Source organism: Schistocerca americana, chromosome 1 (assembly GCF_021461395.2).
Source record: "Schistocerca americana isolate TAMUIC-IGC-003095 chromosome 1, iqSchAmer2.1, whole genome shotgun sequence".
NCBI classification, from domain to species: domain Eukaryota; kingdom Metazoa; phylum Arthropoda; class Insecta; order Orthoptera; family Acrididae; genus Schistocerca; species Schistocerca americana.
Genome location: NC_060119.1, coordinates 1,159,622,343 through 1,159,649,607, shown reverse-complemented (window position 1 = coordinate 1,159,649,607; position 27,265 = coordinate 1,159,622,343). Strand labels below are relative to the sequence as shown.

The window sequence follows — 27,265 nt, the reverse complement described above, 5'->3', positions numbered from 1 at the left end:
TACAAAACCAACTCGAAGGTATTAGCGACCATAATATCGTTGTGGTTTCTATGTCAGTGGAAGTTGTAAAAAATCCAAAGAAACAGCGCAGAGTTTTCTTGTTTGGGAAAGCAAATAAAAATGTCATTAATGAATATCTTCATGGACAGCTCCGAGCATTCACCGAGGGGCACGAAGATATTGAGCATCTTTGGTCGGAATTTAAAGGTATTGTCCACCTCGTGCTAGAGAAGTATGCGCCTAGCAAAAATATAGGGAAGAGAAAGGATCCACATTGGTTTAGCAAACATATTAGGAAGTTGCTGGGAAAGCAGAGAATTTTGCACAGTCGTTTTAAACGTAGTCACTGCCCCGCTGAAAAACAGAAATTATGCGAAATGAAAGCAGCTATGAAAATACCAATGAGAGATGCTTTTAACAAATTTTAAAGCTATATTTTTGGCTGTACCTAAAATCTATGAACGCTACAAATAATTCAATACCTTCTCTTGCTAACAGCACGGGTAAAGCAACGGATGATGATAAACAGAAGGCCGAAATTCTAAACCTAGCTTTCAAAAACTCGTTTACGGTAGAGGACTGCAGCACCATTCCCCCTTTCAATTATCGAACAAACGCAAGGATGGCTGACGTAGTGTTTAGTGTATCTGGGATTGTAAAACAGTTATGATCCTTAGACGCCAGGAAGGCATCTGGCCCAGACGGTATCCCCTTAAGATTTTAAGTTGACTACGCTACAAATATAGGACCATTCTTACCCATCATCTATCGGAGATCATTGGAAAAGTCCACGGGATTGGAAGAAGTCCCAGGTCATAGCAACCTATAAAAAGGTTAGAAAATCGGATGCACAAAATTACCGGCCAATTTCACTGACATCGATTTGTTGTAGAATCATGGAACATATTTTGTGTTCAGACATAATGACCTTTCTAGACTCTCAGAAGCTCATCTATAGAAACCAGCACGGTTTTAGGAAACAGCAGTCATTGTTTGACACAGCTGGCCCTCTTTGTGCATGATATACGACAGGCTCTAGATACCGGCTCCCAGGTCGATGTCCTATTCCTCGACTTTCGAAAGGCGTTCGACTCAGTTCCACACTGTCACTTGCTCCAAAAAGTACTCACTTACGATCTATCCAGTGACAAGTGCAATGGGGAGACTTCAGCAGAAACAAGTATTATAGGTCCGTTGCTTTTTACGATTTACATAAACGATCTGGTTGATGGTATTGACAGCGGCATTAGACTGTTTGCCGATGATGCTGTAGTGTACATGGTAGTATCACACGGAAATTGTGAACAAATCAATGAGGATTTGCAGAAAATAAATGCGTGCTGTAATGACTGGCAGTTATCACTCAATATTAGTAAGTGTAACCCACTGCTTAAAACAAAGTGAAAATCCCCATTAATGTACGAGTACAAAATAAATGCCCAGTCTTTGGAAGCGGTAACATCCGTCAATTATCTGGGTGTGACTCTTCGAAATGATCTCAAATGGAACGATCAGATTACGCAAGTAACGGGTAAGGCGAACTCTAGATTGCGGTTTATTGGTAGAATCCTGAAGCGATGCAGTCCTTCAACAAAGGAAATTGCTTACAATACTTTAGTTTGTCCAGTCGTAGAGTATTTTTCGTCTGTATGGGACCCTTACCAGTTGGGTCTGATTCAAGAGATTTAGAAGGTCCAAAGAAGAGCGGCAAGATTCGTGAGTGGTAAATTTCGTCATCGCGAGAGCGTTACAGATCTCATAGAAAGTTTGAAGTGGGACACACTTGCAGATAGACGACGTTCTAAACGGAAGGGGCTGCTCACAAAGTTCCAAAATCTGATCTTCACCGAGGTTGTAGAGCATATATAATTACCACCAACTTTCAAATCGCGCAATGACTACCATTCAAAGATAAGGGAAATTAGAGCTCGTACTGAGGCATTCAGACAGTCGCTTTTCCCCCGCGTGATCCACTAATGGAACTTTGGCGCGAATAGTGTCCTCCGCCACGCACCGCTTGGTGGCAAGCGAAGTATACATGTAGATGTAGATATGTAGATGCAGATACTCATGAAAGTAACCCGGGAACGGCCGAACAGCTTATCCGTGTCAGAGATGCTCGTTCCCACCCACCGGGCCCTAACATTCTGCCCTCTGCCAAAGTCGCTTTTGTTTACTCATTTGTGAACCGTATCATCTCTACAGTGATTCTCCATTCTCCTCGACTCTGCTTACATACTTTCCTTTCCTCTGCTTACATACTTCCCTTACTGTTCATGGATGCGCAACGCCCCTAGCCGGTATTCATTCGGTGATGATGAATCGTCATAATGTTTCGCATGTTGATATGGTCGTAATACTGAGACTCTACAGCAGATGTTCCCAAACTTTTGTTTGTCATCCCCCCCCCCCTCCTGCCGAAAAGAAAACTTCCGTGCCCCCCCCCCTAAAAATATGGAGATTTTTATCAATTATCAAGAAACTATTGAAAAATGTGTGATGGTGACGTCATGTAACATGGTGGCTGTTAATGTATCGAGTCACAGTTATTACGTCATCAGTCTAGTCTAGTGATTATAAGCCACTCCTAAAGTAAAGAAAGTCCTTGGTAAACAAGGACAAATATTTGCGACCTTTGCAGATTAGTGGATGCGGGCATTACTTCAAAATTGAGTGTAGCTTATTACTTTCACTCATTATCAAAAATAGTCACTCAGTCACGGTGTTAACGAACATCACTGATTTCTACACCTATAGCGTTCCCCATTGTCATTGCGCATAGGTTGGCATTTATGTCAACGACGACAGTTACCGAACGGCTACAAACGCCTAGTTCTCAGAACCAAACAAAAAATAAAAAATAAGTTTTACGAAATAATTTTGCAGACTATACGGAACTTTAAAAAATATGAATAAAACCACTTCCTTACCTTGATTACATTCCCTTGCTGGACACAATTTCTTCACCAGTATACGATTTTAGGATTACTCTTCGCTTGCCATACGTAGCATAAACTTTCGCTGTGTCTTCATCCAGAAGAAATACTATTATTAGTTGAAATAACATACCACACGTAACATCAGAATCCATAAGGATCACACGCAGTATTTATATCTAAATCAGAATCACTATGTTTATTTTATATTGATTCTTCGAAGTAGTTTTTTATAATTTTACAGTATTACCTACATGTAAGGATAGTTAGGAGAAAAATAACAAGTTCTCTTATAAGGTGACGTATTTATTATAAAAATATTATTTCCACAAACATATGGCAAGAAACAAACAAATAAATCAATGTAAAAGATGAGCTCGCATATTTTTTACAAGATTTTGAATTCTTGGCTGAATAGTAGAAACTGCGCAACGTAAATCATTGGCAATAGTGAGTTTGCTTCTAAGCTTTTTTTTTATCGCCACTACCGCTGAAAATGCTCTTTCGCACAAATAAGTCCATGAAAATGGTAAATACAGTTTCAGTGCTTGTTCTGCTGTGCTGGGATACACCGTGAGATATTTCACCCAAAATAAAGGCTTATCCACCTTCTCAAAGTCATACTTCGCTGCAGAATCGTTTTTAATTTCTAAGACTTCCTCTTGTAGTCTGTCTGCCAACACATCCACGTCAACGTGAAATGGATCCGTCGCTAACCTATAATAAATTTTATCATCACAATTGTTAGGGAAGTATCGTTCGACTTCATCAATAACGTGCTGCAAATGGTTCGATATTTTACTCTTAGTATTTTTTTTTTCATCAGTCTACTGACTGGTTTGGTGCGGTCCGCCACGAATTCCTTTCCTGTGCTAACCTCTTCATCTCAGAGTAGCACTTGCAACCTACGTCCTCAATTATTTGCTTGACGTATTCCAATCTCTGTCTTCCTCTACAGTTTTTGCCCTCTACAGCTCCCTCTAGTACCATGGAAGTCATTCTCTCATGTCTTAGCAGATGTCCTATCATCCTGTCCCTTCTCCTTATCAGTGTTTTCCACATATTCCTTTCCTCTCCGATTCTGCGTAGAACCTCCTCATTCCTTACCTTATCAGTCCACCTAATTTTCAACATTCGTCTATAGCACCACATCTCAAATGCTTCGATTCTCTTCTGTTCCGGTTTTCCCACAGTCCATGTTTCACTACCATACAATGCTGTACTCCAGACGTACATCCTCAGAAATTTCTTCCTCAATTTTAGGCCGGTATTTGATATTAGTAGACTTCTCTTGGCCAGAAATGCCTTTTTTGCCATAGCGAGTCTGCTTTTGATCTCCTCCTTGCTCCGTCCGTCATTGGTTATTTTACTGCCTAGGTAGCAGAATTCCTTAACTTCATTGACTTCGTGACCATCAATCCTGATGTTAAGTTTCTCGCTGTTCTCATTTCTACTACTTCTCATTACCTTCGCCTTTCTCCGATTTACTCTCAAACCATACTGTGTACTCATTAGACTGTTCATTCCGTTCAGCAGATCATTTAATTCTTCTTCACTTTCACTCAGGATAGCAATGTCACCAGCGAATCGTATCATTGATATCCTTTCACCTTGTATTTTAATTCCACTCTTGAACCTTTCTTTTATTTACATCATTGCTTCCTCGATGTACAGATTGAAGAGTAGGGGCGAAAGGCTACAGCCTTGTCTTACACCCTTCTTAATACGAGCACTTCGTTCTTGATCGTCCACTCTTATTATTCCCTCTTGGTTGTTGTACATATTGCATATGACCCGTCTCTCCCTATAGCTTACCCCTACTTTTTTCAGAATCTCGAACAGCTTGCCCCATTTTATATTGTCGAACGCTTTTTCCAGGTCGACAAATCCTATGAAAGTGTCTTGATTTTTCTTTAGCCTTGCTTCCATTATTAGCCGTAACGTCCGAATTGCCTCTCTCGTCCCTTTACTTTTCCTAAAGCCAAACTGATCGTCACCTAGCGCATTCTCAATTTTCTTTTCCATTCTTCTGTATATTATTCTTGTAAGCAGCTTCGATGCATGAGCTGTTAAGCTGATTGTGCGATAATTATCGCAATTGTTAGCTCTTGCCGTCTTCGGAAATGTGTGTATGATGCTTTTCCGAAATTCAGATGGTATATCGCCAGACTCATATATTCTACACACCAACGTTTTGTTGCCACCTCCCCCAATGATTTTAGAAATTCTGATGGAATGTTATCTATTCCTTCTGCCTTATTTGACCGTAAGTCCTCCAGAGCTCTTTTAAATTCCGATTCTAATACTGGATCCCCAATCTCTTCTAAATCGACTCCTGTTTCTTCTTCTATCACATCAGACAAATCTTCACCCTCATAGAGGCTTTCAAGGTATTCTTTCCACCTATTTGCTCTCTCCTCTGCATTTAACAGTGGAATTCCCGTTGCACTCTTAATGTTACCACCGTTGCTTTTAATGTCACCAAAGGTTGTTTTGACTTTCCTGTATGCTGAGTCTGTCCTTCCGACAATCATATCTTTTTCGATGTCTTCACATTTTTCCTGCAGCCATTGCGTCTTAGCTTCCCTGCACTTCCTATTTATTTCATTCCTCAGCGACTTGGATTTCTGTATTCCTGATTTTCCCGGAACATGTTTGTACTTCCTCCTTTCATCAATCAACTGAAGTATTTCTTCTGTTACCCATGGTTTCTTCGGAGCTACCTTCTTTGTACCTATGTTTTCCTTCCCAACTTCTGTGATGGTCCTTTTTAGTGATGTCCATTCCTCTTCAACTGTACTGCCTACTGCGCTATTCCTTATTGCTGTATCTATAGCGTTAGAGAACTTCAAACGTATCTCGTCATTCCTTAGTACTTCCGTATCCCACTTCTTTGCGTATTGATTCTTCCTGACTAATGTCTTGAACTTCAGCCTACTCTTCATCACTACTATATTGTGAACTGAGTCTATATCAGCTCCTGGGTACGCCTTACAATCCATTATCTGATTTCGGAATCTCTGTCTGACCATGATGTAATCTCTCTTAGTATTAGTATCCTTAAAATCGTTGTGAAATCGGGCTTCTTCCAGGATTCCAAACAATCTGGGAACGTAGGAATAATTGCAGGCTAAAATTTTACGTTTCCATTGTTGCAACTCATCAGTAAACGCTTTGATGGCATCCCAATGAAAAATTATGTTTGACTCTCCACCTTGTATTTTCAAATTCAATGTCTTTAAAGATTCGAAAATATCTTTCAGATAAGCCAATGCAACATGTACACTGGGCTTTCTAAATTCCACATATAATGCAGTTTGTTTGTTATTTTCCCGAAAACTGCATCACTTCGTCTCGAAGTTCAAATAATCTTCCTAGCATATTACCTTTTGAGTGCCAGCGTACTTCTGTATGAAATAAAAATGTTTTATACTCTGCTCCCAAGTCTTCACAAAGAGCCGTAAATAATGTGGATTTTAACGCACCCTTTTTAATATGATTCACGATTTTGATCCACAATTTCAAGACATTATTGAGTTCCTTTGGAAGTGTCTTAGCTGCCAATGCTTGACGGTGTATTACACAGTGGATACCAGTAACACTAGGGTTTTCTTCTCTGACCATCTGCACGAATCCTGAGCGACATCCAAGCATTGATGGAGCACCGTCTGTGCATACGCCTATCAGTTTCTGCCATGATAAGTCATTTTTACAAAAGAATTCAGAGACGGCTGCCATTATATGAATTGCTTTTGAAGTTGTCTTTAACTCTGTAGAAAACAGCAACTCTTCTTTAATTGCTTCATTTTCTATATAGCGAACGAAAGCTAGCAGTTGGCAACAATTCGCAACGTCGGTACTCTCGTCTAACTGTATTGCGAAAAACTGCAATTGTTTGACGGCTGTAACTAATTGATTTTGTATGTCTTCGGCCATTTCATCAATCCGACGTTTCACAGTATTGTCAGAAAGCGGTATTTATGAAAGTTTTTGTTTACTTTCTGACCCAAGAACAATATCAGCAGCTTTCAACAAACAGGGTTTGACTAGTGTCTCTCCGATTATATGACTTTTCTTGGTCCTTGAAATAAGTAGCGATAACTCATACGAGGCTGCCAGTACCTTTTCTGATGTCTGAGCGAAGGATCCAGCAGTGTCCAACTTCATCCGTTTCAAATTATCACATTTTGCAGCAAAAAATTCCTTCGGCTTCTCCTTCAATGCTCCATGCTTTGCCCACAAATGGCGTTCCAGACGAGAAGGTCTCATGGAATCATTGCTCAATACCTCATACCAAATAACACATTGCGGCTGGTCAACACCATTCTTTTGTGTAGAAGCAAAACCGTATTTGATATAATCATCATTATATTTACGTTTTTTCTCGCCACTCATGGTGAAGTAAAAAGAAAACAAGAAGTTAACAGTATAATTTCGCACTAACACTGATTTTACTGAGGCACAGCTGTGAAAGATTCAACGCGATTTCAGCAAAATCCAATACATCAGATGTGTCAAGAACTGCAAGCAACCAACTGAAATAAAGGAAAGCTGCTGTCATCTGTCGGCACCTCAGATGACTGCCTGTGAGGGGTGGGGCGAATAACGGGGAAGCCCAGCCGCAGCGCAGGTAGTCAGCGCACTGTCTGTCTGCGATAGTGATGGGCTAAACTACGATTTTCCGATATCAGTGATTTCTGTGAATGCTACTTTTCAGTATCTGTTGTTCTTAACTGTGATTTGTCGCAGTTAAGAGTCGCAGTTGAGGAACATAGGTCGTGTATCCCTCCGCCACTGCCATTTCTGCAATTTCTGCTGCTTCCGCGATTTCTGCGACTTCTGCGATTTCTGTGACTTACCACCGTATGAAAAAGTTACATCTGTCCACACAGAAAATTGCATCTCAACAAACTTGTCATTGGTAAGTATGTTTTACGTTTTTTCTTCCGTTGGCTTTAATTTTCTATTAAAGAATCAACTGTGAAAATATTAATAGTGTAATTAATATGTAAGTAGCCATACAGTACCGTAATAGTTCGTGTATAGAAAATGAATTCTAACATATTGTTATGTTCACAGGTACCTGAACTACATTTCAGTTACTCAGTAAAGTGATAACTCAAAATATCATTGTCAGCAGATCTGAAGAAATTGCCACTGCGTCTTTAGACCGTTTTCGTCAGACGAGAGGTTAGTTTCCAAGCGTTTCGATGGACTTAATTACTTCAGTGAGATCGTTCTTGCAAATGTGATATTCATTACAGCAAATATTAGCAATCTACTCTGTCTACATCTACATCTACATCTACATTTATACTCCGCAAGCCACCCAACGGTGTGTGGCGGAGGACACTTTACGTGCCACTGTCATTACCTCCCTTTCCTGTTCCAGTCGCGTATGGTTCGCGGGAAGAACGACTGTCTGAAAGCCTCCGTGTGCGCTCTAATCTCTCTAATTTTACCTCCTCGGGAGGTATAAGTAGGGGGAAGCAATATATTCGATACCTCATCCAGAAACGCACGCTCTCGAAACCTGGCGAGCAAGCTACACCGCGATGCAGAGAGCCTCTCTTGCAGAGTCTGCCACTTGAGTTCGTTAAACATCTCCGTAACACTATCACGGTTACCAAATAACCCTGTGACGAAACGCGCCGCTCTTCTTTGGATCTTCTCTATCTCCTTCGTCAACCCGATCTGGTACGGATCCCACCCTGATGAGCAATACTCAAGTATAGGTGGAACGAGTGTTTTGTAAGCCACCTCCTTTGTTGATGGACTACACTTTCTAAGGACTCTCCCAATGAATCTCAACCTGGTACCCGCCTTACCAACAATTAATTTTATTTGATCATTCCACTTCAAATCGTTCCGCACGCATACTCCCAGATATTTTACAGAAGTAACTGCTACCAATGTTTGTTCCGCTATCATATAATCATACAATAAAGGATCCTTCTTTCCATGTATTCGCAATACATTACATTTGTCTATGTTAAGGGTCAGTTGCCACTCCCTGCACCAAGTGCCTATCCGCTGCAGATCTTCCTGCATTTCGCTACAATTTTCTAATGCTGCAACTTCTCTGTATACTACAGCATCATCCGCGAAAAGCCGCATGGGACTTCCGACACTATCTACTAGGTCATTTATATATATTGTGAAAAGCAATGGTCCCATAACACTCCCCTGTGGCACGCCAGAGGTTACTTTAACGTCTGTAGACGTCTCTCCATTGATAACAACATGCTGTGTTCTGTTTGCTAAAAACTCTCCAATCCAGCCACACAGCTGGTCTGATATTCCGTAGGCTCTTACTTTGTTTATCAGGCGACAGTGCGGAACTGTATCGAACGCCTTCCGGAAGTCAAGAAAAATAGCATCTACGTGGAAGCCTGTATCTAATATTTTCTGGGTCTCATGAACAAATAAAGCGAGTTGGGTCTCACACGATCGCTGTTTCCGGAATCCATGTTGATTCCTACAGAGTACATTCTGGGTTTCCAAAAACGACATGATACTCGAGCAAAAAACATGTTCTAAAATTCTACAACAGATCGACGTCAGAGATATAGGTCTATAGTTTTGCGCATCTGCTCGACGACCCTTCTTGAAGTCCGGGACTACCTGTGCTCTTTTCCAATCATTTGGAACCTTCCGTTCCTCTAGAGACTTGCGGTACACGGCTGTTAGAAGGGGGGCAAGTTCTTTCGCGTACTCTGTGTAGAATCGAATTGGTATCCCGTCAGGTCCAGTGGACTTTCCTCTGTTGAGTGATTCCAGTTGCTTTTCTATTCCTTGGACACTTATTTCGATGTCAGCCATTTTTTCGTTTGTGCGAGGATTTAGAGAAGGAACTGCAGTGCGGTCTTCCTCTGTGAAACAGCTTTGGAAAAAGGTGTTTAGTATTTCAGCTTTACGCGTGTCGTCCTCTGTTTCAATGCCATCATCATCCCGGAGTGTCTGGATATGCTGTTTCGAGCCACTTACTGATTTAACGTAAGACCAGAACTTCCTAGGATTTTCTGTCAAGTCGGTACATAGAATTTTACTTTCGAATTCACTGAACGCTTCACGCATTGCCCTCCTTACGCTAACTTTGACATCGTTTAGTTTCTGTTTGTCTGAGAGGTTTTGGCTGCGTTTAAACTTAGAGTGAAGCTCTCTTTGCTTTCGCAGTAGTTTCCTAACTTTGATGTTGTACCACGGTGGGTTTTTCCCGTCCTTCACAGTTTTACTCGGCACGTACCTGTCTAAAACGCATTTTACGATTACCTTGAACTTTTTCCATAAACACTCAACATTGTCAGTGTCGGAACAGAAATTTTCGTTTTGATCTGTTAGGTAGTCTGAAATCTGCCTTCTATTACTCTTGCTAAACAGATAAACCTTCCTCCCTTTTTTTATATTCCTACTGACTTCCATATTCAGGGATGCTGCAACGGCCTTATGATCACTGATTCCCTGTTCTGTACATACAGAGTCGAAAAGTTCGGGTCTCTTTGTTATCAGTAGGTCCAAGATGTTATCTCCACGAGTCGGTTCTCTGTTTAATTGCTCGAGGTAATTTTCGGATATTGCACTCAGTATAATGTCACTCGATGCTCTGTCCCTACCACCCGTCCTAAACATCTGAGTGTCCCAGTCTATATCTGGTAAATTGAAATGTCCACCTAAGACTATAACATGCTGAGAAAATTTATGTGAAATGTATTCCAAATTTTCCCTCAGTTGTTCTGCCACTAATGCTGCTGAGTCGGGAGGTCGGTAAAAGGAGCCAATTATTAACCTCGCTCGGTTGTTGAGTGTAACCTCCCCCCATAACAATTCACAGGAACTATTCACTTCTATTTCACTACAGGATAAACTACTACTAACAGCGACGAACACTCCACCACCGGTTGCATGCAATCTATCCTTTCTAAACACCGTCTGTACCTTTGTAAAAATTTCGGCGGAATTCATCTCTGGCTTCAACCAGCTTTCTGTACCTATAACGATTTCGGCATCGGTGCTTTCTATCAGCGCTTGAAGTTCCGGTACTTTACCAACGCAGCTTCGACAGTTGACAATTACAATACCGATTGCTGCTTGGTCCCCGCATGTCCTGACTTTGACCTGCAGCCGTTGAGGCTGTTGCCCTTTCTGTACTTGCCCAAGGCCATCTAACCTAAAATACCGCCCAGCCCACGCCACACAACCCCTGCTACCCGTGTAGCCGCTTGTTGCGTGTAGTGGACTCCTGACTATCCAGCGGAACCCGAAACCCCACCACTCTATGGCGCAAGCCGAGGAATCTGCTGCCCACACGGTCGCAGAACCGTCTCAGCCTCTGATTCAGACCCTCCACTCGACTCTGTACCAAAGGTCCGCAGTCAGTCCTGTCGACGATGCTGCAGATGGTGAGCTCTGCTTTCATTCCGCTAGCGAGACTGGCAGTCTTCACCAAATCAGATAGCCGCCGGAAGCCAGAGAGGATTTCCTCGGATCCATAGCGACACACATCATTGGTGCCGACATGAGCGACCACTTGCAGATGGGTGCACCCCGTACCCTTCATGGCATCCGGAAGGACCCTTTCCACATCTGGAATGACTCCGCCCGGTATGCACACGGAGTGCACATTGGTTTTCTTCCCCTCTCTTGCTGCCATATCCCTAAGGGGCCCCATTACGCGCCTGACGTTGGAGCTCCCAACTAGCAGTAAGCCCACCCTCTGCGACCGCACGGATCTTGCAGACTGAGGGGCAACCTCTGGAACAGGACAAGCAGCCATGTCAGGCCGAAGATCAGTATCAGCCTGAGACAGAGCCTGAAACCGGTTCGTCAGACAAACTGGAGAGGCCTTCCGTTCAGCCCTCCGGAATGTCTTTCGCCCCCTGCCACACCTTGAGACGACCTCCCACTCTACCACAGGTGAGGGATCAGCCTCAATGCGGGCAGTATCCCGGGCAATCACAGTCGTAGTCCGATCGGGGGATGCGTGGGACGAGCTGGCCGTCCCCGACAAACCCCCATCCGGAACCCCACAGTGATGCCCATTGGCAACAGCCTCAAGTTGTGTGACCGAAGCCAACACTGCCTGAAGCTGGGAGCGAAGGGATGCCAACTCAGCCTGCATCCGAACACAGCAGTTGCAGTCCCTATCCATGCTAAAAACTGTTGTGCAAAGAACGTCTGAACTAATCTACAGAGAGCGCAAACAAATCGACACAAAATTTAAACGGTTATTAAAATACAAGATTGCCTAGTAAGTGCAGTAATGCTGCTACTTGCGCACTGCTGACACACTGCTCGGCGGCGGAAGGAGACTACGCGATTTCACACTATTCAGGTACTAAAACGCGATGCTACAACTCTCAAATACTATAATACGCCAGAAATTTATGAATTAGACAATGCAAGTACCAAAAACACGCAAAGAAATGAAGAATTAAACTATGTAGCAAATGAGTGAGCTAGGAGTGTACGACTTGCTGCAGCTGCTTATCCAACGGCGGCACGGAGCACACTGACTGTGACCAACCGACACTGGCCGTTCAAAACAAAAACAGAAGACAAACGACTACGCGAATTTACACCATTCAGGCACCAAAGCGCGACGCTACAACTCTCAAACACTACAATACGCCAGAAATTCATGAATTAGACAATGCAAGCACCAAAAACACGCAAAGAAATTAAGAACCAAACCATGTAGCAAATGAGTGAGCCAGGAGTATACGACTTGCTGCTGCAGCCGCCCATCCAACGGCGGCACGGAGCACACTCAATTATATTGCTGTCAATTATATTGCTAGTAATTAGTGACAGCAAAAATTGTGTAATAATCCTTGTGTTTTTGCAGACGCAGTTCTGACTCTGATTACTGGTTGCTGTACGTATCTATCCACATCAAGGCTGTTGAGAGAGACTCGTAAAGATTCAAGACAGCTCTTAGAGGATTTGCAGTTTAAAAGTGAAATAATTGTGAAATAAGTGTGTGAGTGATTAAACTGTGTTTTATTGAAGTTGTTGTGCGATTTTAAAGGAATAATAAATGTTAAATACAGTGAGTGAATAATGAAAATCTCATTTTCCACATGTTAAGCCGCCCAATACCCGTAATTTTCCGCCACTTACTTATTGGTAAACACTTGTTGGAGAGTGACATGCCGCCCCCCCCCCCCCCCCCCCCTCTTTCTCCACAATCTTGGTGTGACACTGACCTGTAACGTATCCTGAAGTCTACAATATGCATTTTGAGGCTGTTGATATAAAAGTGGGAAGTACAGATCTCCCAGTTAAATCAGGAATAGCTTCAGTGCATTACTTGAAAGTAACACAGGAAAAGCTTACTTATGTAGGTGGTAGTAGTGTCGGCAAAAAGTTCTTGTGTGTGAAGTTGCCATGTAGAACACCAGGTGTAAAACTTTTCTCCCGAGTCTTGAACTGTGTCGGAACAAAAGTGAGGCATTCATATGACTCTATAATACTGTTTTCATTTCACTACACTTACACAGATGTCTGAGTTCTGCTGTGTTAACATTGCAAAGTCCTGTAGGCGTGTGGAGTATTAACCAAAACTGTCATGTTGGAAGCAGAATCAAACACATTTGTTACGTTAGTTGATATTCTCAGGAGAAAAAGGCAGTGTCGTTTCTTATTAATGTAATACATTCAGAGTCACAGCAGTGTTTGACCAATGATAACTGATGCCGAATGTGCATGTCGTCATATAATATGAAGGGCTTATTTCAATAGTGGTACAAGTCCATTACCTCCACTTTTCTGCCTATTATGCTTCTGAAATTAATGATCCAAACAAACATTAATGAAGGTTCATCTCTAGCAAGAAGCCAGAAGCTTGAATATTTCTGGTATCTCAACTGCAGATTTTTCTGCACTCATTTAACTTTATGACTCTGTATCTCAAAATGAACAAAAATGGACTTGTACCAGTATTGAAATAAGCCCTTGATATGCACACACAGCACATCGATCTCGTGAGGCACAAGGCTCTCATAACGAGGTACGTACGTCGGTCAGCAGGTAGCACTAGGAAAAGTATGTTAACTGCGCTTTTTAGTTGCTACTTGCAACTCTTAGTTGCGATTTGTCACAGAAATCGCAGTTTGACTCGGTAGCGAATAGCGTAGTATGAACTTTGATCAACAGATGGCAGTGCTTACTGCGCTTTTTAGTTGCTACTTGCGACTCTTTGTTGCAACTTGTCACAGAAATCGCAGTTGGACTCGATAACGTGTCGCAGAGATGAGCGTAGTACGAACTTTGACCAACAGATGGCACTGTTAACTGCGCTTTTTAGTTGCTATTTTGCGACTCTTAGTTGGGACTTGTCACAGAAATCGCAGTTGGACTCGATAGCGTGTCGCAGAGATGAGCGTAGTACGAACTTTGGCCAACAGATGGCACTGTTAACTGCGCTTTTTAGTTGCTACTTGCGACTTCTAGCCGCGACTTGTCACTGAAATCGCAGAAAGGAGCATGGAATTCGGCCAACAGATGGCTCACGGCGTTGAATGTGAAATGCTACTTGCGACTGCTAACTGTGACTGAAATCGCAGTTAGATTTTTTAAAGTTGTTATTGTGATATCTGTGACTTCTCAATCACTGTGATTTCTAACAGATACGCGATTTCCTGCCCACCACTAGTCTGCGACCTGGCGGCCGAGCAGGGCTCTTGCTGGGAGAAACGGGCTTTTTCCGGATTAGGGCGGAAACAGCCCACAGGCACCCTAAGAATTTGCTACCTGTTCTGCGGTGCTGTTCTGAGCAGTGCAGCCTGGGATTTTATGCGAAAATCGTTTTCGTGCCCCTATCTTTCGTTACTTATAAATGTAACGTTACAAGTTTTGAGACAACATCAATGAATTTGTTGTCAAATTTCACAGTAATTAAGTAAGATCATGGATACACCTCACACATCGCTGGAAACTGTGCACAGTGCCAAGCAGTTATCTCTGTATTCGTACCAAAAGAAGCCGTCGCAGCAAATAACGTACACTAATTTCAAACGAAATTATGCCGTATTTCAAAAAGGCAGAAGAAAAATAACTATTTCGTCAGATAAGTAATCCGAATGAAAGAGCTGTAGTACTGACCGTTCGAAAAAAAAAAAATAGCCTCACTAATGGACTTCATTGTCTACCTAGCTGGGTTATGTTACATTGTTAGCACTCAGGGCAATGTTTCCAGAACAGCGTGAAGTACTCTGCTCAGAACGAACACTTGTACTATTTTCGCATTCAGGAGGAGGAGATTAGTGTTTAACGTTCCGTCGACAACGAGGTCATTAGAGACGGAGCACAAGCTCGGATTAGGGAAGGATGGGGAAGGAAGTCGGCCGCGCCCTTTCGAAGGAACCATCCCGGCATTTGCCTGAAGTGATCTAGGGAAATCACGGAAAAACCTAAATCAGAATGGCCGGACGCGGGATTGAACCGTCGTCCTCCCGAATGCGAATCCAGTGTGCTAACCACTACGCCACCTCGCTCGGTGGTTTCGCATTCACGTCGTGCACATTTTTCTGGTGACAAAGGGCATAGCCCTGGCGTCCAAATTACGAAACCGCTAGTTCATTTGAAGCGTATACAGTCTGTTAAAGTCACTGTAATCGCATCACATGGGGATCCGCGGGTTGACAGGGTAATAAAAAGGCATTTTTGCAGTTACGCAGTATAAGTGCTTATTACTCTGATGAACATAGCCTACTACGGCTAAAAGTTATAACATGATTCCTTTCAGTTCATGTGTACAGATGTACGGAATAGTTAATAACTGACTTTTCCGTTTTCCAATTGCCGGCCGGGTTGGCCAAGCGGTTAAAGGCGCTACAGTCTGGAACCGCGTGGCCGCTACGGTCGCAGGTTCGAATCCTGCCTCGGGCATGGATGTGTGTGATGTCCTTAGGTTAGTTAGGTTTAAGTAGTTCTAAGTTCTAGGGGACTGATGACCTTAGTAGTTAAGTCCCATAGTGCTCAGAGCCATTTGTTTTCCAATTGTCAGAAGTAAGTTGTTTACAAATCTGATATATTTGAAATGGCTCTGAGCACTATGGGACTCAACTGCTGTGGTCATAAGTCCCCTAGAACTTAGAACTACTTAAACCTAACTAACCTAAGGACAGCACACAACACCCAGCCATCACGAGGCAGAGAAAATCCCTGACCCCGCCGGGAATCGAACCCGGGAACCCAGGCGTGGGAAGCGAGAACTTGATATATTAGAATTAACGCATATCGTATTCGTAATTTTGAGAGTTTCTGTGTGTGACATTCTAAGCGTGACATTCTAAACGTGATCTTCAAAAGCTGTATGTTCTAGGATAGGTTATTGAGATAGGATTGCGGGAAGTGGGACGCCAAACGATTGCATTTAGCACCATAATCTATCATTAATACCTGCACGTTCATTTTTATTAAAATATCGATATTAAAAAGAAATATTAAGTTTATACCGCTAACTCCACCCGCGCCCCTCTTGCAACATCATCACGCCCCTCCCCTCCAGGGGGGCGCGCCCACTAGTTTGGGAACATCTGCTCCACAGTGTAGTACGAGATAAACCTTGAAATGGCTTCGCTATTGGTTGCTCAGAGTGGCCCTGCAGACCGGCAGAAGCCTTGAGTGAGGACTGACTGTGTGTTCCGCAGAGCTGTGGGCGCTGGTGAACAACGCGGGGATGTCGGACATAGGGGAGGCAGAGCTGGTGCCCCTGGAGGTGTTCGAGCGTACGCTGGCCGTCAACACATTGGGCGTGGTGCGCGTCACACAGGCCTGTCTGCCACTCATCCGGCAGGCCAAGGGCCGCATCATCACCGTCGCCAGTCCTCTGGGTACGTAAACCACTGCAGCGGAAAACAACAGCACAGCAGCTGCGGCGAGCTCGTAGCGTAGCGCCAGTAACTGGTCTGACATTGTTTTGCATCCCAAAACTATGTAGCCTCGATCTGACCAAACCAACCCATTGCGAATGACTGCTGGATACCTACACCACCAAAATGCTGTCTCTCTCTCTCTCTCTAGCCTCTTCCACCATAACCCTCCTTCCCAATCTCTCTCTCTCCATCTCATGCTCCTCCACTCTCTCTCTCTGTCCATCTCATCATCCTCCACACTGCCAGTAGGGTGTTACAAAAAGGTACGCCAAACTTTCAGGAAACATTCCTCACACACAAATAAAGAAAAGATGTTATGTGGACATGTGTCCGGAAACGCTTAATTTTCATGTTAGAGCTCATTTTAGTTTCGTCAGTATGTACTGTACTTCCTCGATTCACCGCCAGTTGGCCCTATTGAAGGAAGGTAATGTTGACTTCGGTGCTTGTGTTGACATGCGACTCATTGCTCTACAGTACTAGCATCAAGCACATCAGTACGTAGCATCAACAGGTTAGTGTTTATCACGAACGTGGTTTTGCAGTCAGTGCAATGTTTACAAACGCGGAGTTGGCAGATGCCCATTTGATGTATGGATTAGCACGGGGCAATAGCCGTGGCACGGTACGTTTGCATCGAGACAGATTTCCAGAACGAAGGTGTCCCGACAGAAAGACGTTGGAAGCAATTGATCGGCGTCTTAGGGATCACGGAACATTCCAGCCTATGACTCGCGACTGGGGAAGACCTAGCACGACGAGGACACCTGCAATGGACGAGGCAATTCTTCGTGCAGTTGACGATAATCCTAATGTCAGCGTCAGAGAAGTTGCTGCTGTACAAGGTAACGTTGACCACGTCACTGTATGGAGAGTGCTACGGGAGAACCAGTTGTTTCCGTACCGTGTACAGCGTGTGCAGGCACTGTCAGCAGCTGATTGGCCTCCACAGGTACACTTCTGCGAATGGTTCATCCAACAATGTGTCAATCCTCATTTCAGTGCAAATGTTCTCTTTACGGATGAGGATTCATTCCAACGTGATCAAATTGCAAATTTTCACAATCAACATGTGTGGGCTGACGAGAATCCGCACGTAATTGTGCAATCACGTCATCAACACAGATTTTCTGTGAACGCTTGGGCAGGCATTGTTGGCGATGTCTTGATTGGGCCCCATGTTCTTCCACCTACGCTCAATGGAGCACGCTATCATGATTTCATACGGGATACTCTACCTGTTACCTGTGCTGCTAGAACATGTGCCTTTACAAGTACGACACAACATGTGGTTCATGCACGATGGAACGCCAGCACATTTCAGTCGAAGTGTTCGTACGCTTCTCAACAACAGATTCGGTGACCGATGAATCGGTAGAGGCGGACCAATTCCATGGCCTCCACGCTCTCCTGATCTCAACCCTCTTGACTTTTATTTATGGGGGTATTTGAAAGCTCTTGTCTACGCAACCCCGGTACCAAATGTAAAGACTCTTCGTGCTCGTATTGTGGACGGCTGTGATACAATACGCCATTCTCCAGGGCTGTATCGGCGCATCAGGGATTCCATGCGACGGAGGGTGGATGCATGTATCCTCGCTAACGGAGGACATTTTGAACGTTTCCTGTAACAAAGTGTTTGAAGTCACGCTGGTACGTTCTGTTGCTGTGTGTTTCCATTCCATGATTAATGTGATTTGAAGAGAAGTAATAAAATGAGCTCTAACATGGAAAGTAAGCGTTTCCAGACACATGTCCACATAACATATTTTCTTTCTTTGCGTGTGAGGAACGTTTCCTGAAAGTTTGGCCGTACCTTTTTGTAACACCCTGTATATCCTCTTAGCACCTCTCTCCGTCCATCTCCTCCTTCTGCCGCACTATCTGTTCATCTTCTCTTCACCTTTCTCCTCTGTCCATCTCATTCTCCCTTTCTCTCTATACGTCTCCTCCCCCTCCCCCCCTTGACCCTCTGCTCAGATATGTCCATCCATAGATGTAGTCCCTGCAAGATATGCTGATATTACCGACACAACACACCTCCTCCCATGTCCATCTCTCCATATCCTCCTCTCCACGCTTTCTATCCATTTACTCTGCCTGCCCCTCCATCTCAGCCTCCTCCACACTCTCTCTGTCCGCCTCCTCTTCCCCACTTACCTGTCTGCCTTATTCTCTCCCCCTCTCTCATTATCCATCTCCTCTCCTCCCCCTCCATCTGCTCAGCTGTCCATATCAGCATGTGCAGCACCTGTAAGGCATGCCAATACTACTCACACAATATGCCTGTCATGGAGGGTAGCCTATATTTCAGAGATACGAAAACTTTTTTTGCCCATATCCCTGCTCCTATGGGAGTTAAGTTCTGACACCGACAGTGCTGATTCTGATTGTTTTATAGCAAGCGGTAAGTGAATCAATTTGGTTGAAATTGATTCAGTGTTTTAGGAGGAGATGCTGGACACATACACACGCACACACACAAGAACACATACACACATCCTTAGGATTTAACTCTTTTTTGCTAGACATTCGCTCGTCTTACACCCAGTCGGCCCAGAATGGTTGTGCACATTTTGTATTAAGTATTTGCTTGATTTTTCTGTCACTTAACGCCAGCAGATCGCGGCACATGTAACCGAGTTTTGCCATGACAAAAGCACCACCTTGAGTTGTTTCGAAATCTGCTGGATATGGTTCTTTCGAAAAAGGTACTCAGGGTGTTAGATAATTCCTACGGCAGGTTTCTAGGTGTTGTAGACGTGAGTTGGTAGATAAAGTTTTCATAATGGAACCGATCATTGGAAATGTACCGTTTGGTGCTTGGATGTAAACCCTGATCACTTTCAAATCTCCCGCTGCACAGTACGCAGACAAAGGGGACAATGAGCCCTAATCTGTGTGCTCTGCAGAACTTCATGGTATGGCTAATGTTTCGCATACACAAACTCGGATTCTCTTCTTCGTGTCAAGGGACGTCCTCTTCAGAGTCGAGAGTTCGGCACGTCCGTGATGCAACAAAATCGACCCTCCTAGTAGCCTAAGTACCAGTTTCTCGCAGTCGTTGTAGTCGCAAGAAAATGGTGTGTGACATCATAATTACAACAAGGACTGACGAAGGCGCCCTCTTCTCAGTATGTGTGTGTACTGTGAAACGGGGGAGTTCAAAGTGGTCCGATTTTCACATTGATTTTATATACAAACAGGACCGTTTCTGGACTTCGATTCCTTACCAAAAGTTGTATACTAACAAGGGAACCGCACCTACTTGTCATGTCCGATTCTCTTCAAATTTATGGTATATACAGCGCTAGGTCAGATATGTAAGTGACAGAGGTGGGAGTTTCAGGTGGCCCGGGTTCGAGAAGGCGTGAACTAATTTCGTTACCGTAGTTTCCTGGCTACGTTTAGGGCAACGGAAAGTGTGATCCAAGGGTCATGGAATCGAGTCGTCCTGTGGAAACATATTTATGTTTAAATTCCTGCGTTACGTATGCTGCAAATAAACTTCAATAATGTTCAGTATATTGTATTTTTAATGTTTTCATAAAATGCTTCAAAAGGAAAGATGAACGATAAATTGGGATTGCACATAAATTTTCAGGAAAGGATTGTACACGAGAACTTGGTGTATAAAATTAGATATTTTTATTACTTTACAGTTGATGGCATACAAGTGCTCGGGTGATATCGTAAAACTAGGGGAGTAATAACTTTCTCGGCATCTTGGATCCGTTATAAAAGCGGCATTACATTGTTGTTTTAAAGTTGCTGTAGAAAAACAAACATGGCTTACGTTCATAAAAGGATCTCTCTCATAGCATAGCTAAGCAGTAAACCACGCGTAACGCATTATTTTTCCATATATTGGCAACGTTAACTGGTGATGTACAGTGGAATGTATTTTGATCCAGTTTTCTGGGTAAGTGATGTCTTTTTTTCTGTAAATGAGATAAGAGCAGTTTTGAAGCGTTTTGGTCGTACCATTTATCTGACTATAAAAATAGACACTGCAGTTTTGTTCTAGCAAAGAACCAGTCAATGCACAGCAACAATCCTTCTTCAACTTGAAAAATCTTGTCGTATAATTGAGTTTTCGTTTCTCCTTCCCACGACTCAATTAACACAAGAAATTTTTTCTCCTGCAAGTAGGGCCTGAGTACATCGTCAATAAGTCTTTGTATGGGGTTGTTCTAAGTTTTCCACTTTGACGCGTACTCGTCCATCATATTTTGAATCCTCTGTCCATATGGGACAGTATCTCTTGTAGTCATATGTAGACTGTCAGCAATAATTTTCCAGAAAGCTTTATAACATATTGCGGCATAGTCGAGAGAGTTACGTTGTTCATATCACGTCATCTCACGAGAACGTTTTTTGCCCCTCGATGGTCTAGGGTTCGGTTATAAGTCAAATGGTACGGTAACCAAGCAAGGGAGCATACGAACGTAAATATTTTATTATAAATGACGCTAAAAAGAGCATTTAGATTGACATCGACGAATGAGAATTCGCAACGTACCTGTTTGTTGGACATTTTAATTCGAAGACCGTCTGCAAAAGTTATTTGCAGATTCCTCGTGTGTGCTGTAAGTAAAATCCTTTCTTGGAAATTTATTTGCAATCTCAAATTTTCTGTGCCTTCCCTTTTCATGCATTTATAGAAAATATGAATAAATACAATATATAAGCATTATTTTGGTTCATTTGCAGTGAAAATTACAAAAAAGTTTCGGGATTGGAATTCGCTCCCAAAACCTTCGGATTACCGCTCTGCACCCTTTCCTCAGCGCCCGCCGTGCCTGGAAACTCCGATAACATAAATGGCTCATGTCTCGCCGGACTCGAGCCAAAAAATGCTATTTTTCCCAATGCTTGGCCATCTGAAGCTACCGCTTCTTTAATTTGCGCATCTTCTATAAATCTGAACGAAATCTGTGATGACATGCAGTCGCGGTCTCCCTTCAAGTCTACATCTACATCAACATCTATGTCATACTCCGCAAGCTACCTACCATTGTGTGATGGAGGGAAATTCTGATTATACTAACTGACCCCTTCCTCCCTGTTCCACTCGCGAGTGGCGTGTAGGAAGAACATTGTCGGTAAGCCTTTATATTAGCTCTAATATCTCGGAATTTCTGTCCTTGGTCACTTCGCGAGATGTAGGCGGAGGGAGTAATATGTTGTCTGACTCTTCCCGGTAAGCGCTCTCTCGAAATTTCAGTAGCAACCCCCCCTCCCCCCCCCCCCCCCCCCCCTGCCACGATGTTCAACGCCTCTCTTATAGCTTCTGCCATACTGGAGTTTGTTGAACATCTCTGTAAAGTTCTCTGGCGGACTAAACGATCTTATGACAAAACGCGCCTCTCTTCTTTGGATCTTCTATATTTCTGTCAGTCATATCTGGTAAGGATCCCAGACTGATGAACAATACTCAAGGATCGATCGAACAAGCACCTTGTAAGTCACTTACTTCGTGAATGAGTTGCATTTCCATATGATTCATCCTTCAATACCTCTGTCATCTACTTTTCCCTACTTTTATTTTTATATGGTCACTCCACTCAAAGTCACTCGGGATAGTTTCTCGTAGATATTTTACGGCTGTTTGTCATCAGTAGTGTAGTTTAATAGGTGTGCATTTCTTTTCCTATGCATCAGCTTCATATTAAAATTACTTTACGTTCAGGGCCCTTGTGAGAGCCTGCACAATTCATTACTCCTCTACAGGTCATTCTGCAAATCGATCCTCTCCACAACCCGTAGAAGCCTGTAACAGGAATTGTGAAACACCCCGTATAGTACATGAAATGTATTCACAGTTGGAAATAGGAACAACCACCCGATATAAATGGTAGTGACGACAGTGAAAATTTATGCAAGACTGGGACTCGAAACCGGATTTCCCGTTTTATGCTATTGGTCGTCTTATCGCTTGGGCTATCCGTGCACAACGTACGGTCTGTAGTTGTTCCTGCTCAGTAAGATGTACTCGTATACACATTACGTAATTCCCGTATAGGGGAGGAAATTTTAATTGAAAGTCGCTGCCTGGTATCGCCGAATAAATACGACGTTGCAGTACCTGTGCATGTTCGAGGGAATTGCATCGTCCTTCTTTTCCGTCTGAAAGAAATTTATTTTATTTAAACTGAGAATATGTTAAAGAACTCTGCAGCACACCGATGTTAACCCTGAGTTACTATCAATATTTTTGACTGTCATGCTTATTAGTATCTCCGTTAACTTTGATTCAATTGTTCATGGTAATTGTTTTATATACATTCATTTCAATTCGTTTACAACCACTTTAACCTAAACATGAGGTATAAGAAACCCAGAAACTCATAAAAACATATTTATTTTAATGTCTACATTTTTTTTTTTAAATTCTCAATGCAGAGGTAATTTTAAAGTAACAAATCTGTCATTTTAGTAGTAACTCTTCTTTTTTGCTTCATCTGCCTGCCCTAGTCGATTAAGGTCCAAATTAATCTCTGAAAGGGGAAATGTAATTTTTAATACATAGTAAAGAAATAAACAGCCATTACTTTATACTTAACAAAAATTTCAATTTCTAAGGTATTGTTGTTCGTAATAAAGTTACTCTTTGTTGCATTGTACACATAATGTCTTCTGTTGAGAGTGGTTTTTGCAGACAGATTTGTTGCATCTTGAACAAGTCACCGACACTTTTTTATCATTTATTTCTTGAGCAAAAGTTACATCCTTGGCGCTTTTTAGGTCCACGTGGGTTTGATGGTTGGAACTGCTCTTCCAAACGAAATGCTAAACTAATTAATGTTTTCAAACGTGTTGATAGAATTCATACAGTAGTGCGTCGTTTCATGTGCTTTTCAGTTAGAGTTGTTGACAGGTCTTTCATAAATTGACAACGTGATATCTTTCTGTTAGGATTAGAGTAATGCCATATTACGTAACTGTTAACAATAGCAATATCCATTACAGCCTACGATATGGTTAGTGGCCACCTTTTACATCTCCTTGCGCGCTGCAGCCTGGAACCGCAAGACCGCTACGGTCGCAGGTTCGAATGCTGCCTCGGGCATGGATGTTTGTGATGTCCTTAGGTTAGTTAGGTTTAACTAGTTCTAAGTTCTAGGGGACTAATGACCTCAGCAGCTGAGTCCCATAGTGCTCGGAGCCATTTATATCTCCTTCCACATTTATAGAGAGCACACTTCTGATCAAGAACATCCGCGGACCCCTTTGGAGAATTGAAAAATAGAATAATATCAGGTTTGCCACTCACCTGATCAATGCGCTTCTCATGATGCATTGATGATAGCATGACTACTGATTTACTTTTCTGGGGGACGTATCAGAACATTGTTAAGCCCTTTGTGAAACAAAATTTTGTATGTTCCACTTCATATGATTTGTTGGGCAAGAATTCTGCCAGAATTTCACGTATCTGTTTTCGAAGTGTACCGACGTATGTCAGGCTAATCTTTTGTAACACACTAGCCAGCTCTACAGAGGTGAACAAGTTCTCTCCACTTACGTTTCTGTTTGTCTTAACAATAGGCTGAACCAGCTTAAGAACAGATTGTGTTGGGATGCTTGGTTTTGATGGATTTGGCGTTGTCGCCTTCCCTGAATAAATAAAAGCGTTTAGCAGATGGTGGGATTTTGCACAACAAAAATACATAATTTTTAACCCATTTTTTGTGGTTTGTTTTTTAGATATGCTCTAAATGAACAGATACCACGAAAACCTACTAGTATTTCATCAACTGTTGCAAATTGTGAGCAGCTCTAATTTGCTGCGGAATTGGATGTAAACTTGTTAAGCAATTCATAAATAGCTGCCAACTTCTCACTTGATTGTTTTCTTTGTTCTCTTGTTGCTCGGCTATCAAATCTGATAACAGACAGAAGAAAAAGAAACCGTACCTGGGACATTGTTGCTCTAAATATTGGTCTTCCTGTTAGCTCCGTAGCAAAAACCGGGTCTGCACTCTCATAATTAGATTTACAAGCACCTGTGAGATAAATCAATCCGAAAAAAGCTCGCATTTCTTCTGGAGACACATGATCAACACTAGTCACAGTCACACCGTAATTTACACTCACTTTAGGAATTTGTGCGTTTGTGTGACCTACTGTAGTATTTAGCATATCATCTGTAGTAAGCAGAGACCATGCATCAAATGGAATAGAAGGCTTACATTCCCGAGCAGGTCGAATCAATCCCGGTAATTGATCAATAATATTAGATTTTCTCGTTCTAGAGGCACTGGAAAGGTTACGCGACCATTTGAACCCGTTTTCCCATAGTAGTAACTACCGTAATCATTTTCCGAGGTTTCGTCTTCTGAGACATCCAAATGAGAAATTATTGTGTGTTCATTGTGAGCACTGTGTTTACTTTCACAATCACTTATATCGGAAGCGTGCCCCTGGCTTCGTTCTTCTTCTGCATATTCATTTTCTGTGCTATCTAAATAGTTCATAACCTCTTCCGCCGTCATAACATGTCCGTCGATGCGAATAGATTCACTACTCATTGTAAAATCACACACACAACTCAGAAACACAGTGGGATATTCAGACATAATGTGCACGTAAGTACTATCCTGCGGTCTTCAGTGACCCCAAAATCCAATTACTCTATAACAAACAATGTCACGACTTGCACTGACGCGTTTCCTTGAAACCAATTGACTTCTAATAGAATACATACAATCTTTGGCACAAGAGCGGCGTCATTACAGAAATAAATAAGATAATGTTTGTGCTGTGGTCAAAAATGACCCCACGATAGTAATTGTGGGTTAAGCTAATTAAGAAGCCAATGTCGTATAGCACTGTCTCTAAAACCGAATTTGGATTCCATTCGGACCTGGCGACTTGTTTTCAACTCTTTCAGCTGCTTGCCTATACCAGGGAAGCCTATAACTATGTCATCCATACGGGAGTCTTGTAACGCCAAATCGACGGTATGTCCGATCCACCTGTCTGAACGATTTCTTAAACACGAAATTTAAAGCTTCCATTTCCTTTCGCTGTTTTCTACAGCCACGCTAGACTGATCGACGAGCGACTGGATAGAAGCCTTCAACAAGCTTACCTGGGACCAGAATTTTCTCGGGTTCTCAGCAAGACCTTTTCCTATCGTATGACGGTGAATATTGTTGTCTGCTCACCACATCGATCTTTTTCCAGACGCACAAATTTCTACTAACTTTTGCCTGTCGTCATTAGTGCGCCCTTTTTTGACCCTGGAGTGCAACAGTTTCTCCGTGCTCGGGCATTTTCCGAATTTATTTATTAAACCACGGTGGGAATTCTCCATCATAAATCAACATGTTGTTGTTGTTGTTGTGGTCTTCAGTCCTGAGACTGGTTTGACGCAGCTCTCCATTCTACTCTATCCTGTGCAAGCTTCTTCATCTCCCGGTACCTACTGCAATCAACACCCTTCTGAATCTGCTTAGTGTATTCATCTCTTGGTCTCCCTCTACGATTTTTACCCTCCACGCTGCCACCCAACGCTAAATTTGTGATCCCTTGATGCCTCAGAACATGTCCTACCAACCGGTCCCTTCTTCTTGTCAAAGTGTCACAAACTCCTCTTCTCCCCAATTCTATTCTATACCTCAAATGGCTCTGAGCACTATGGGACTTAAATTCTGAGGTCATCAGTCCCCTAGAACTTCGGACTACTTAAAAATAACTAACCTAACGACATCACACACATCCATGCCCGAAGCAGGATTCGAACCTGCGACCGTACCGGTCGCGCGGTTCCAGACTGTAGCGCCTAGAACCGCTCGGCCACTCCGGCCGGCTCTATTCAATACCTCCTCATTAGTTATGTGATCTACCCATCTAATCTTCAGCATTCTTCTGTAGCACCACATTTCGAAAGATTCTATTCTCTTCTTCTCTAGACTATTTATCGTCCATGTTTCATTTCCATACATGGCTACACTCCATACAAATACTTTCAGAGACGACTTCCTGACACTTAAATCTATACTCGATGTTAACAAATTCCTCTTCTTCAAAAACGCTTTCTGTCCATTGCCAGTCTACATTTTATATCCTCTCTACTTCGACCATCATCAGTTATTTTGCTCCCCAAATAGCAAAACTCCTTTACTACTTCGAGAATCTCATTCCTTAATCTAATTCCCTCAGCATTACCCGACTTAATTCGACTTCATCCCATTATCGTCATTTTGATTTTGTTGATGTTCATCTTATACCTCCTTTCAAGACACTGTCCATTCCGTTTACCTGCTCTTCCAAGTCCTTTGCTGTCTCTGATAGATTTACAATGTCATCGGCGTACCTCAAAGTTTTTATTTCTTCTCCGTGGATTTTAATACCTAATCCGAATTTTTCTTTTGTTTCCTTTACTGCTTGCTCAATATACAGATTGAATAACATCGGGGAGAGGCTACAACCCTGTCTCACTCC

The 27,265-nt window shown here is 42.7% G+C and overlaps 1 protein-coding gene across 1 annotated transcript in view; it reads left to right on the top strand.

Moving 5' to 3' along the window:
• The window catches only part of LOC124597712 (estradiol 17-beta-dehydrogenase 2-like), a 115,517-nt gene that overhangs the window by 69,845 nt on the left and 18,407 nt on the right, over positions 1 to 27,265 (top strand). Inside the window, exon 4 of the mRNA XM_047135955.1 lies at positions 16,589 to 16,771. Coding sequence (XP_046991911.1) covers positions 16,589 to 16,771 — 183 coding nt within the window. The remainder of the gene's footprint in view (positions 1 to 16,588; positions 16,772 to 27,265) is intronic.